General features: G+C 48.8%; 1 protein-coding gene across 1 annotated transcript; it reads right to left on the minus strand.

Annotated features, from left to right (window-relative positions):
• Nucleotides 1-978: 978 nt before the first annotated feature.
• RESP18 (regulated endocrine specific protein 18) lies at nucleotides 979-6205 on the minus strand. Its single transcript, XM_065881042.1, has 6 exons — nucleotides 6115-6205; nucleotides 4343-4447; nucleotides 3204-3336; nucleotides 2934-2973; nucleotides 2693-2782; nucleotides 979-1131 (listed from the first exon to the last, which is right to left on the minus strand). The coding sequence occupies exons 1-6, from the start codon at nucleotides 6203-6205 to the stop codon at nucleotides 1081-1083; spliced, it is 510 nt and encodes a 169-aa protein (XP_065737114.1). The 3' UTR covers nucleotides 979-1080.
• Between the last annotated feature and the right edge of the window lie 7218 nt (nucleotides 6206-13423).

Consider the following 13423-nt stretch of genomic DNA (forward strand, 5'->3'; position numbering starts at 1 on the left):
CAATGGCTTCCCATTTTCTATCAAATAATACGATCCAAATCATATAATCTGCCCCTCTACGATAAGAGCTAAACTTACCTTCCTTTTAAAAATGCTCATCTTCTTCTCTCCATTTTCTGTCTTGGAAAGAAAGAGGGAATGAATGAGGGGGAAATGTGGGTGAGTAGCAGGGGTTGCCCAATTTAATGAGAACTAGGTACAAACGAATATGACTGGTCTAGTGTTGGGTTTAGGTCCATTCCTGAACACAACGAATAGAGGGGGAGAGGGCAAAAACAGCAGCATGACCAAGAATCGGGGCCATCAAGAACTAGTCACTTAATTTCTCTGGGTTGCTTAAATGGATGAGATGTGTGGCCAAGTCCCAGTTCTTTAGAGAAACTAAATTTTGGTATCTGCCCACGTGCTTACACGTCTGATGTATGAGAGTCTGAGTATGAGAGTACCGTGGGAAGTAGAAAGCTTTGCAAATAGGACATTCTGGTATTTGGCTGAGCTGAGCACAAGCGATCAGATTACTCCCTCCCTTGTAAGGTTTTACGCTACCAGGAGCAAACTGGCAAGAGTCGGCAAAACACTTAATGTGTGTACGCTTTGATTACAGCACTTCTGTGTTGATTCTCGAGCGCACAAAGAGTGAGAGAGCCCTGGCAGGGGCTGTAATAGTGGAGGTGGGAGACCCTCATAAAACAGCAGGGTCCAGGCCTGTCTGACATGGAAGGATGGGCAACTAGACCACACAGCATAGCTGGATGTGTGTAAAGAAGGCTGCCATTCCAGCTGTGGTCCCATCCTCGCTTTCCTCACTTCGGGAATGGTCACTGGAAAGAAAACAAGACAGAAGCAGCCTCTGGCAGCAGTGAGGGGCTGTGCTCTCCTCACTGCAACCCTTGTTCTGGTCCCACCTCTCTCACTTTGAAGGCTGTGGCCAGGTCCAAACCCGATCCATCCTGCCTCAGGGCAAGTCACAGAGAGTTTGCATCTAAGTCACTTTAATGATCCAGATTTCGGTCATCCTGGAACTTCCCCTCCAGAGGGCAATGGGGAGGGCACTGGGGCAAAGCAGCTTTGCATTAGGTCTCAATCAGCGACAAGGTTGTGGCCCACAGTGGGGGGCGACTCAAAGAAGCCCTAAAACCAGAAGTAAAGGATTGGAACCGGTATGTGGAGAGGTGGCCCTTCCCTCACCTACTCTCCCGCAAATGCTTCAATAACACCCTGATTTGAGTCAACTCACAGTGACTCAACCCATCGACTGAGTGCCTGTCCCCTTTGCTCCCACACAGAATTCATAGACTTCTCATCCGCTGATTTTCCCTTGGGCTCAGGCTGGAGAAGAACGGCAACACCTTGTTTGCTTTCACGAAGGCACGGCAGCAACCGGTCTCTCACAGGTGGGTCTGTCACTTAGCTCTGAGTGTGTGGACCCAGTGACCAACCTAAGCTTAGGAAGCTCAGCTGCCATCTTACGGGAGTAGGAACTAGTTTCCTAGGAGAGCGTGAGAGGCTGGAAGCCCCCAGAGGTGCAGGCTGCCCCTGGATGGAGCACATGGCTAGCTGGAGATGCCGGCTCCGCTGCCACCACCCCAGTCCAAGCCACTTCAGTCTCCCCTGGACCAGGATGATCGGCTCTTTACAGGACTCTCTGTTTTCACTCTCGCTTTTCTCACAATCCATCCCTGATACCGTTAGAGTGAGCTTTTAAAATCATATCACATTATTACATCCCCATCCTTAAAATTTCCTAGTTAACTTGCCACTACCCTTGGAATAAAATCCAAACTTTCACCATGACCTGTGAGCCCCTGTGTGGTCGACCCCGAGCCTACATCTCCAACCTAATCTTCTACCACTGACTTTCCCTCAGTCTTGCTATGGTATCCTTCTGTCAGGGCATTTGTCATTGCGGTGCTCTCTTCCTGGGAGGCCCTTCCTTCATATCTTCCACTGGCTGCCACCTTCTTCTAATTTAGGTCTTAGTTCAAAAAAGGACTTTTGTCAATATGGAGGAGTCTGATGTTTGGGGCAGCACAACCCACACTGCAGTCCCTGAGAGGAAGGGCAGGGACTGTGTAGGGGAAAGGGCTGGGAATCAGGAGACCTGGGTCCAGTCTTAGCTCTGCCATGAACTTGCTGTGCAGCCTTGAGTAAGTTGCTTGACCAGCCTGGGCCCCAATGTCTCATCTATAGATAGATGGGAGTGCTAAATGGGTGTTTTCAATCTGGATTCCCAAGAGTTCAAGCATCCTAGGTAGATAACTCCGAGCCTTGCCTGGTTGACTTACCCAGGCCACAGAGTAGAGCAAGGTAGGGAAGAGGTGAATGTGAGGGCCTCTGGGCTACGTCTCCCATTCATCCAAAGGAGCCTTGCTATCACTTGCTATATACAAGGGAGTACATGGAGAAAAGGAGAACTTTTTACTTAACATTGAAAACTCTGCAGTTTTCTATGCCTTTGGAAATTCAGTGCCTGTGAATGATCCTATAGATCATTTCACCCTTAGAGACTCCCAGCACCTGCATCACACCCCCCAACCTTTCATATGGATGCCCACAAGTAGTCTGAGAGAGACAGGAAAATGCACCTTCTGTGTTCACACACCAATACCCATTTCCCTCCTTCACACCTGCCTCCCTCATTTAAACATGTCCTTGGTGATTCCAACTTCCCTAGAAAAAGTGAGCCCCTCACCTTGACAGGGTTGGTCAGCTCTCGTTTCAGGGCCTTCGAAACCACTTTGGAGGTAAAGCACTGATCCCTGTTCACCTTGACCACTGGGGCCTGTGAGGAGGGAAGCCAGGAGTCAAGAAGGAGGCAGAAAAAAAAAAAAAAAAAAAGAAGGAGGCAGAAAAGGGTGACAGGGCCCCAGAGGGAAAGAGATGGGACCCAAAGTCAGAGCTTTAAAAGTCTTGAGAAGACACATGAGTCTCACCTTGGGGAATAGGAGTCGAAGTTTCTCCCCTTGCTTGCTCCTACAAGAGATGGGGATGAGAAATGGGACCTAGGCTTGCGAGCACCTCCCTCGTCTCCCTTTGCAGGTGTCACTAGTGGTTCATGGAACTGTTTCTTGCAGATCCCAGACAGGACTTCTGAGTCATTCTCAGAGTGCTCCTGGCAGCTCTTACCTGCAGTTTTAATGCCCGTTCCCTCCCTGTTCTCTCTGTCCACCAGACATCATGGACTGACCATAGGCTTCACACACCTCACCCCAGTGGTTTTGGTGGGAAAGGCTTCTTGCCCCATCCTCACACATGGATCCTGGGGGTGGGGTTTGCCAATGTGCCCCATCTTCTGTGTCATCACATCCTGGGTCATGTCATCCTTCCAGAACAAACCTGCAGGTTGAAAGGAGGTGGTGAATTAATACCTGGGACGCTCTGACTGGCCCACTCCAGAGACCAGAGTGAGGTCAACACTCCCCTTCTCCCTCAAGTAGCCAAAGGATCACAACTTGTGGAGAGAATGAAATGAGATGGCATATAATAAACATTCAGTTAGGATTAGGACTGTACTCTTTTTGCTGACTCATTTGATGCTATTGTGAAAATTAAATGAGATTAGGGATGTACAGAGTGCTGAGAAAACTCTAAGGCAGTGATTCCCAAACTTTAGAGTACATCAGAATCTCCTGCAAGGCTTGTTAAAACACAGATGGCTGTTCCTCCCTCCTAGAGCTTCTGATTCAGGAGGCCTGGAGTGAAGGTCATGAATTAGCCTTTCCAGCAAGTCTCCTGGTGATGCTGATGCTACTGGTCTGGGGATACACTTTGAGAACCACTACTTTAAGGCATTTTACACATATCAGACATCAGTAGTGGTAGTAGTAACATGAACTCAAGCCAGATTTCCTATCTGATTCTTCTCCCATTCATGAAACTCTGCTCTAAGGAAGGGTCAGCCATCTGCCTTCAAGGGAGTCCCCACTCCCTTTCCTTCCTCTCTTCTATTTGTCATACAATTTGCTCTGCTTCCTACTCAGAGGCTTAGGGGTGTGTGTGTGTGTGTATTCTCCTGGATGAGGACTTAAGGATTCCTGGCTCTGGAAAAACTCAGATAGTGCCTGGAGTTGGGGCTAGTCCCAAGGAGTTAGATGCTGACCTCTTCCAGGGGCTTCTTCTAGAAGCCTCTGCTGGGCCCTTCCAGGGTGTTCAAGGGCAAACAGCCTGCCCTTCTACCTCCATCCCCATTTTGGTCTCTCCCAACTCTCCATGAGGTAAGCATGACAGGAAAGTGTCAAGTAGAGACATCTGGGGCTGAAAACCTGTTCTCAGATCAAAAAGCCCCTCACTATACCCCTGTATCTGACCAAGCCTCAGCCTCTCTTCTCCAGCTCTTACTCACCTTGGGGCATAATCTGCTGGAGTACAACTTGCAACTGCTGGAAGACTGGGGTGGTAAATCCTTGGAGGGTCCAGAGGTGCCCCACTCCCACTTGGCCCTGACCATCTAAGGGCAAAATAGTGGTGTGAGAAAGGAGCTTGACCAGAAGCCTTCCAAATCCAAGCTGAAGGAAAGCAGCTTCCTTCCACTATCACCCCTGGGTTCAGTGGTCTCTGTCCCCCTCACCAGACCCCCACCTCCTTTCAAGTCCTCCTTTTCATTTTTCCTTCCCCCGTCACCACCTGCCCTGTTCCTCAGCCCCTGCACCTCATTCACCTTTGGTACCAACTTCCAGGTAAGAACCAAGCTCCACAGGCAGCCTGTGGAGGGTGAGGTAAGAAGAGACTCAGAAAGCTACACACATAGAATGGATAATCAGGTGAACAGGTAGGGCGTGGAGAACGGGTGAACTGCATTCAGGGAAGGCTTTGAAGCCTGGAGGGGATTGGAGAGGACGCCTGGAATCCTTCGAGGAAGGAAATATTGGTATGTATAGGGTTTGAGTGTCTGGATCCTTGTCCTGAAAGCCACAGTTTGCCCGACTGTGCAAAAGGGAAGGACGGGGATGGAGATAATTCCTAATGCTATACACACTTGCCTCATTCCAGGTAAATGGGGTAGGGTTGGAGTTGGGGATTTTTGTTTGTTTGTTTTTCTATAGTGGAACTACCATGAGTCATCATGAAAAGGGAATTCTCTTCCCCAGTCAAATGGACCCTAATATCATTTCCCTGGCTTTAGGAGGGAGCAGAACCTAATACTGAGAAGGAAAATAGCTTCTGGAAGGAGAGAGCTTCTCTGAGGCAGCGCTCCCAGAACTGATAGAAAAGTGGTGACCCAGACACCCTCAGTCAGACCCACAGGGCACCTGGCGCTGTCCGTGGTGCTGAGCGCTGGCCAAAGCTTGGCATGGAGGCGGCTCTGGGCAGTAAAGAGAGCGAGTCATCCCCACAAGTCTTGCCGGTCCTCTCCCACCCCACGCGTCCCGCCCCCCGCCCCCAGGTCACCTCCTACAGTTTTTCGCGAGTCCTCTGCATTGGCCTCTAAACCCAAGAATCGGGCAAGGAGAGTTGGCATCAGGCTAGGAGTCTGCGCCGTCTGCCCCAAGCGCAGGGCGCTGGAATCCTCGAGTTTGCGCAGTCGGTCTCTGGCTGCTCACACGTGTCAGCGATGGTCTACCCGGTTGGCGCAGAGTGAAGGGGGAGGAAGAGGATGGATCCTTTCCCCCTCCATCCTTTTTTACCCCATCCTAGCCTTCCCGTTCTTACCGGAAATTGGATCGCAAACGCCAGGCTCTAGGGGCTTATAAAGAAGCCTTGGGTCATCCCTCGGCCCAGCCTTCTCTCCGGAGCCCGATATCCGCAGCCCCTGCTCCTATTGTGCAGAGATCCTGGTCCCCTGACTATCCCTCAGCCATGGGCATCTCTTCCCTGGCCCCTCAGCGCGTCCTCTCTTGCGGCCGCCCAGGCCGGTTCTACTTCCCGCTGGCCCTGTGTGTTTCAGTCCTTCTCCCGAATCCCCAATCTTCCCGAGTCCGCTTCTCTTAAGTCCGTACCCCATACACCGAGCCCCACGCCAGGCCTGCGCCTCTTTCTGCGCAGTTTTCTCACCCCTCAAACAGATTCCTTTCCTCCTAAGTTCCTAACCTTGAGGCCCCCGGACCCACTTCTCTCACAATCGCTCTCTGGCCCTGCCCGCACCCCCCAGGTGTCCTCCTGACCGTGATCACTAACCGCGGCCGCTCCCTGGGCGGCTCTTCAGCAGCAGGAAGCAGAGGAGCCGCCAGAGCCCCCGGAAGCCCCCAGGCCACAGCGGGCGCCGCATCCTCCCGGGCTTGGTGCGCTGGCTCCTCACCAAATCGCAGATGAGGTAGAGACAGCTGCTGGAGGGACTGAGCGGGGCTGTCGCTTCCCACCCGCTGGCGAGACTGGATCTGCACAAAGCTCCCTTGGCAGCGGGACCAATGGCCGGCGGGCCCTGTCCCCTGCGGACGCCTACCCAACCCTTACTTCCCTACCTCCCCACAGGCCACCCCACCTTACTCCCAGGAGCCCACTCCTTTTTTACATAAACCAGGTCCCGAGGACTACCGCCTCTACTCCCAATCCCAAGGCTGGAAAAACGGATTGCATGTAAAATGTGGGTGCGAATTGTACCTGCCTCATAGGTTTGTTGCGAGGATTAAATATGAACAGCGACTGGATAGTCGGCGCTCAATGAATCTAGTCTATTTTTATTATCCTGCTGCTTACTTCACCCTTACCCGCCTTAAAACCTTCAGCAGTCACGGGTTTGACCTGCTGAGTATATGCACATCCATGACTCCTCCACATCCACTGCCATCGCCCAGGTTCAAACCACTGTATTTTTTTTTTTTTTTTTTTTGCGGTACGCGGGCCTCTCACTGTTGTGGCCTCTCCCGTTGCGGAGCACAGGCTCCAGACGCGCAGGCTCAGGGGCCATGGCTCACGGGTCCAGCCGCTCCGCGGCATGTGGGATCCTCCCGGACCGTGTCCTCCCGTGTCCCCTGCATTGGCAGGCGGACTCTCAACCACTGCGCCACCAGGGAAGCCCTACCAAGGCCTTTTAATTTTGGGAGTCCTGAACCCCAAACTTGGTGTCCCAAACACTGTGGAAGCTGCAAAAAAAAAATCCCTGTTCAGATATTTGACCTTTCCACTAGGTTCCTTAAAATCTTGCCCTGCACTTGTGCCATTTAGAAGGTATCTAAGGATGTGAGGGGGATTTGCATGTGGATTTTGGGTTCCCCTCTCTGTAGCTCACTCATTTCCCAGAGTTCTTGCTCAATTTCTACCTGCTCTGGCATTCCTGTACTCCAGCCACTACTTCCTTGGCCATTCAGACTTCCACTCTCTGCCTTTCGTGCCTATTTCCCCTTGTGCTACAGGAAACCGTGAAGTATCATTAGGGGAAAAGCCTGTTAAATGTGGAACTCATTGGTTGCGGGGGGAGGTTTTCCCTTTTTTCAAGGATTATATTCCCTCTAGTTTTTCTTGCTTGGCTGGTCTCCATGTTTTCATACAATCACTTTTATATTTTGTCTAGAGTATATACGTTAAATGTTAATGGGAGGGTCTGACACAAGCTATTTTATCATGCCAGGAACTGGTTATCAATGATTTGTGTTGTACATAATATTCAAAAATTGTTTACAGAAATAATTTAGACCTAGGAGCAAAGGAGTGTGAGCCTGCTTTGAGAAGTACAGTGCTACAAGAAAAAGGGACATATTGGTCTTTGGGTGGCTTGAACAGAGGTGGGTGTGCTTCTTTCTCCCTTTTAAGATTTCAAACTACCAGAGAAATAGCTATCAAAATGATCAATTACATGTGCATCGATACTGCACTTCTTTTCCCTATTCATTGGAGGGGACCCTAATGTCGAGAGTAATATCCTCAGAAGACCAAGCAGTTTATCAGGCCTGTTGGACTTGGAGTTCAAGGGGAGGAATTTCCTTTCCCAAGGGAAAAAAGACCACCATAAAGTGTGGCAGGTGGGGGGGGAGGGGAAGTGGATGAGGAAAAATGACACTTCAGCTGTGGTCCTACCCTGCCCTGCATTCACGTTATGAATGATGTCTGGAAAGAGAAAGGGATCGGAAACCAGGCTTCCAGCTGCATTACATCCCCACCCCAAATGTCCTCTCTGTTCTGATCCTATATATTTTACTTCAGAGGCTCTGCCTGGAGCCCACCTGTGCTACCACCGGACAAGACCACAGAAAGGGTTTTGACAAGAACCCGCTTAATAAATTCAGAAGCAGGTTGTCCTAGAACTGCTCTTGTAGATGGCAGTGCAGGGGGCGGAGGATAGGAATGTGTCAACCAGCTGCAAATTTTGCTCAGAGAAGAAAACAGTTTAAAGAAACCCTAAAATGGTGGGAAACAAGGGATTTTGAATTTGTGTATATATGTGCTAGATTATTCCCCCTCTAAAATGTAAACTCCCCCTCCCCCAATAAATAACAGGCTCTAATAACAGCCTTGATTTGGGCAAGTCCTGAGGCACAGTGACTTAGCAACTGCCCCACAGCTGGCCTCACCTTGGCTCCTGTGTTTGATCTTCTCTCCAGCCCCTGATTTTCCCTTAGATTTAGAGCCAGTCAAGGACCTTAACCTGGAGAAGAATGGCAGATTCTTGTCTGCAGACTTTACACCATGGTAACCAGTTCTTACCGTGGGGCTCAGTCACTCAGTGCTCCTGAGTGTCACCCTAGCAACTGATCTGGGCAAAGGAAGCACAGTTGCCATGGTGAGAGGAGTCAGAAGCTGTTCCCTCGGTGAGTATGCAGGTCTGGATTCTCCTTGAGGCTCAGGCTCCTCTGGGTAGAGTTCATGGCCAGCTGGAGGTGCTCAGCCTTCTGCAGTTGCCCAGCTGAAGCCACCACAGTGTCCCTTGAACCAAAACAATACTTCCTAACAGATCTCTCTGTTCCACTCTTGCCCTCTATCAGTACATTCTCTGACAGTGCTAAGGTGGTCTTTTAAATTATCATTCTATTCATTTCTTTAAAATCCCTGGTGATTTTCTTCTGCCCTTTGTGTAAGAACTAGTACTCTATACTATGACCTGCAAAATCCCATATGGTCAGTCCTGGGCCTACTTCTCCAACCGCATTTCCTACCACTAGCTGTTCTGTTTATTTTTCTTATGTGCTATTTAAAACTACAAAATAAAATAGCCAAGTTAAAAACTCGCTGGATAGGCTCACTAACAGAATAAGAATGACAGAGGAAAGTGTTAGTTAAGTTGAAGATGGATCAATATAAATGATCCAATCAGCACAACAGAGAGATAACATTGGGGAAGAAAATTAGCAGAGCCTCAGGGACCTGTGGGACAATACCCAAAGTTCAACATTCATGTCATTGGAGTCCCTGAAGGAGAGGAGAAAAAGGGTAGTACATAAAAAATTATTTGAAGAAATCATGGCTGAAAACTTCCCACATTTGTCAAAAGCCATAAACCTACAGATTCAACAAGTTCAGTGAACTCCAAATGGGATAAACCTGAAGAAATCCATGTCCTGATACATCATAATCAAACTTCTAAAAACTAAAAGCAAAGAAAAAAATCTTGAAAACAGTCTGAAAGAAAAACAGCACATCACTTAAAGGAGAACAATAATCCAAATGACTGTGTATATTTCATTATAAATGATGGGAGCCAGAAGTGTAATAACATTGTTTAAGTGGTGAAGAAAGGAACTGTCAACCCAGGATTCTATATCCAGTAAAATGCACTTCAGGAGGGAAAGTGAAATAAAGAGGAAGAAAAACTAATTAATTGTCAGCAGACCTGCTCTTCAAGAATTGCTAAAGGAAGTTCTTTGGATAGAAGGGAAATTATATCTGAAGGAAACCTGAAACATAAAGAATAAGGGAGAGCAATAGAAATGGGAAATATCTGGGTAAATATTATAGACTATTCTTTCCCTCTTGAATCATTTAAAATATGTATGATGGGGCTTCCCTGGTGGCGCAGTGGTTGAGAGTCCGCCTGCCAATGCAGGGAACACGGGTTCGTGCCCCGGTCCCGGAAGATCCCACATGCCGCGGAGCGGCTGGGCCCGTGAGCCATGGCCGCTGAGCCTGCGCGTCTGGAGCCTGTGCTCCGCAACGGGAGAGGCCACAACAGTGAGAGGCCCGCATACCGCAAAATAAATAAATAAAATAAAATATGTATGATGGTTGAAAGCAAAAATTATAACATTGTCTGATAGAGGTTTCAATGTATGTAGGTGTAATTGATTCTAATTGACCACCACAACAGAAATGGGGGAGAGTAATGGGACCTGTATGCTGGTGAGATTTCTACATTCCACTTGAGATGGTAAAACAGTGATTATAAGTAGACTGTGAAAAGTTAAGCATGTATACTCTGATCCTTAGAGCAACCACTTAAAAAACCATAGAAAGATAGTAAAATACACAGTTGATACACTAAACTAGAATACTAAAAACTGTTTCAATAATCCAAAATAAGAAAGAAAAGGGGAAGCACATAATTATGGAGGTTGAGAAGTCCCGTGATCCACCATCTGCAAGTAGAGAACCAGGCAAGCTGGTGGTATAATTCAGTCTGGGTCCGAAGCCGCAAGAACCAGAAGCACTGATATCCAACCAAACTCAGAAGATGGATATCTCAGCTCAAGCAGAGATAGCAAATTTTTAATGTCTTTTTTTTTTTTGCTGTACCACGAGGCATGCGGAACTTCACCAACCAGGGATCGAACCTGCACCCCCTGCAGTGGAAGCACAGAGTCTTAACCACTGGACCACCAGGGAAGTCCATAGAGACAGTGAATTTGTCCTTCATCCACCTTTTTATTCTGTTCAGGCCCTCAATGGATTGGATGATGTCTACCTGCGTTGGTGATCTTCTTTACTCAATCTACTGATTTCAAAGGCTAACCTTTTCCAGAGACACCTTCACAGGCACACTCAAGAATAACATTTTCCTAGCTATCTGGGCATCCCTTAGTGCAGTCAAATTAACACAGAAAATTAACCATCACAGTGAGCAACTGGGAGTGAATCCGGCTGGGGACCCCTGAGGGTCTGTGTAGAACTGAGATTGACCCCCACCAAGGGAAGGATATGCTGAAACTTTTACCCACTAAACTAAGTCCTTAATTGGTTGAGGGCAGCCTCTGAGAGTGTTAAATCCCAGATATTTCAAGGCTGTCTTGAGCATAGGTAGGCAAGTTCCCTGGACCCTGCAGAAAATCCACTGGATGAGAAGAGTCCCATGGCTTGAGGTGGGACGCTGTCAGCACATACAGATATTGTCCACCTGCAGCTGCATGTGGGTGCAGAGACAGGCCAGGGGACACGCAGCAGGGCTTCTATGGAGTCAGCTATGCAGGTGTTCAATAAATATCTATTGCATGAATACATGTTATCTACGACTTACAATACTTCCCTGACTAGTCTTCAGTTGCCTTGAGGCAGGAACCATGCATTGCAGTGGCCAGGCACAGTGAATATATGATGGGAGAAAGTAGGGTAGGTGGTAGGGGTCAACCTAGTTAATAAGAACTAGATATAGACAAATATGCTGAGTGTTATGTTTAGCTATGTCCTTAGATGCAAGGATACAGGGGAGAGGACATGCATTGGCAGCATGTTTAAGCCTGTATTACCAGAGGAGTGTCTCTTAATTTCTCTGGGCTGTATAAGCGGGTGGGGGCTATGGTCTGAATGTTTAGTCCCCCCCCCCGAGATACATATGTTGAAATCCTAACTCCCAAGGTGACAGTATTTGGAAGTGGGGCCTTTGGGAAGTGATTAGGTCATGAGGGTAAGGACCTCATGAATGGAACTAGTGCCCTTATAAAAGAGACCCTAGAGAGATCTCTTGCCCTTCCACCATGTGAGGTTATAGCAAGATGGAGCCATCTATGAACCGAGAAGCAGGCCCTGACCAGACACCTAATCTGCCAGTGCCTTGATCTTGGTCTTTGCAGCCTCTGGAACTGTGAGAAATAAATTTCCATTGTTTATAAGCCACCCAGTTTATGGTATTTTGTTATAGCTGCCTGAACAGACGAAGACGGTGGGCTTGATACTTTCCCATGTGCTCCCATTTGTGAAGATCAAATGAGCTGGGTGTTAAAGTGCTCTGAGAAATATAGAGCCCGAGGTGTGGGACAGCTGGAGTTGGGTTGAGCAATGGTGGCTAATGTCCCCGCTCCCAGGGGCAAACTGACCGTAAGTACAAACCTGTTAAATGTGCATTATTCTCTGTGTGGTTTCTTGGCGTCTGGTGGGAAGACTTTCCTTCCACAAATGGAAAGAGGACCAAAAAGACACAGCTGAAGGCTTGAGTGGGCAGTCGTTCCAGCAGCAATTCCACCTGGCCTTTTACGCACCTTAGAAATGGTCTGTGGGAGGAGGGAGGGATCTGAAACCAGGCCTTTGGTGCAACCAGGGGCTATGTTCTCCGTAACCCTTGCCCCAAGCTTCCCTGTGTTAGGATCCCACTTCACTCACCTCAGAGACTCTGGTCGGGTCTAAATCCCACCCATCCTGCCTCCAGACAAGTCTGTAGAGTTTGCTTGAAAATCAGCTTTAATAATCCAGATTTGGGTCAGCCTGAAATTGCTTCTTGAAAGCACCAGGGAAGGTGTGGGGATGGGAGTCTTCCCCTGAGGCCTTAATCAGCTGCAAGCTTGTGACTCTGAGTAGGGAACAGCTCAAAGACATCCTAAAATGGGAAGAAAGGAGGAATTTTCAATGAATACCCTGAGGCAGGTGTTGCCACTCCCTCCCTCGCCCACCTCACCCTCCAACTGAATTCAGGACAAGTCTCAATAGCAGTCTTGATCTGAATAAACCCTGAGACTAGTGACTCAGGAACTGTCAGACTGCAGGCCCTTCCCTGGTCCCCATCTCTAGTTCCGGGGATTTTTCCATTAGACACGGGGCTGGTCTGTCCCCTGAGCCTGGAGGAGAATGGCAGCTCCTTGTTTATATACTTGATAGAACCATGGTAAACAGCCCCCATCACAGGGTCAGCCACAGTACCAATGACGAGGTCTAGCAGCCAATCCAAGCTAAAGAGGCTCCACTGCCATGGTGACAGGGATGGAGACCAGTGTCTTTGAAAGGGGTGAAGGGCTGGAGCACCTCTGAAGTGCAGGCTGCCTCCGGATGGAGCCCAGCTAGGAGCTTCCAGGCAATGTTGCCATGATCTTAATCCAAGCTACCAACAGATCTCCCCTGGATAACTCAATAGTCCCAAACAGGTCTACTTGTTTCTACTCGTCTGTTTCATAATCTATTTTCTTTTCTTTTTTTTTTTTTTTTTTTTTTTTTGCAGTACGCGGGCCTCTCACCGTGGTGGCCTCTCCGTTGCGGAGCACAGCCTCCGGACTCGCAGGCTCAGCGGCCATGGCTCACGGGCCCAGCCGCTCCGCGGCATGTGGGATCTTCCCGGACCGGGGCACGAACCCGTGTCCCCTGCATCGGCAGGCGGACTCTCAACCACTGCGCCACCAGGGAAGCCCTATTTTCTTTT

This window comes from Phocoena phocoena, chromosome 7 (assembly GCF_963924675.1).
Source record: "Phocoena phocoena chromosome 7, mPhoPho1.1, whole genome shotgun sequence".
Classification (NCBI taxonomy): Eukaryota; Metazoa; Chordata; class Mammalia; order Artiodactyla; family Phocoenidae; genus Phocoena; species Phocoena phocoena.

Bases quoted from the DNA above. Each gene is read 5' to 3' on its own strand.
- RESP18 (XM_065881042.1), bottom strand. From the start codon at position 6,205: ATGCGGCGCCCGCTGTGGCCTGGGGGCTTCCGGGGGCTCTGGCGGCTC. The intron at 2,974-3,203 runs GTGTGTGAAGCC...CATCTCTTGTAG, and splicing joins ACCAAAACCACTGGGGTGAG to GAGCAAGCAAGGGGAGAAAC. The intron at 2,783-2,933 runs GTGAGACTCATG...CCCTCCTCACAG, and splicing joins TTCGACTCCTATTCCCCAAG to GCCCCAGTGGTCAAGGTGAA.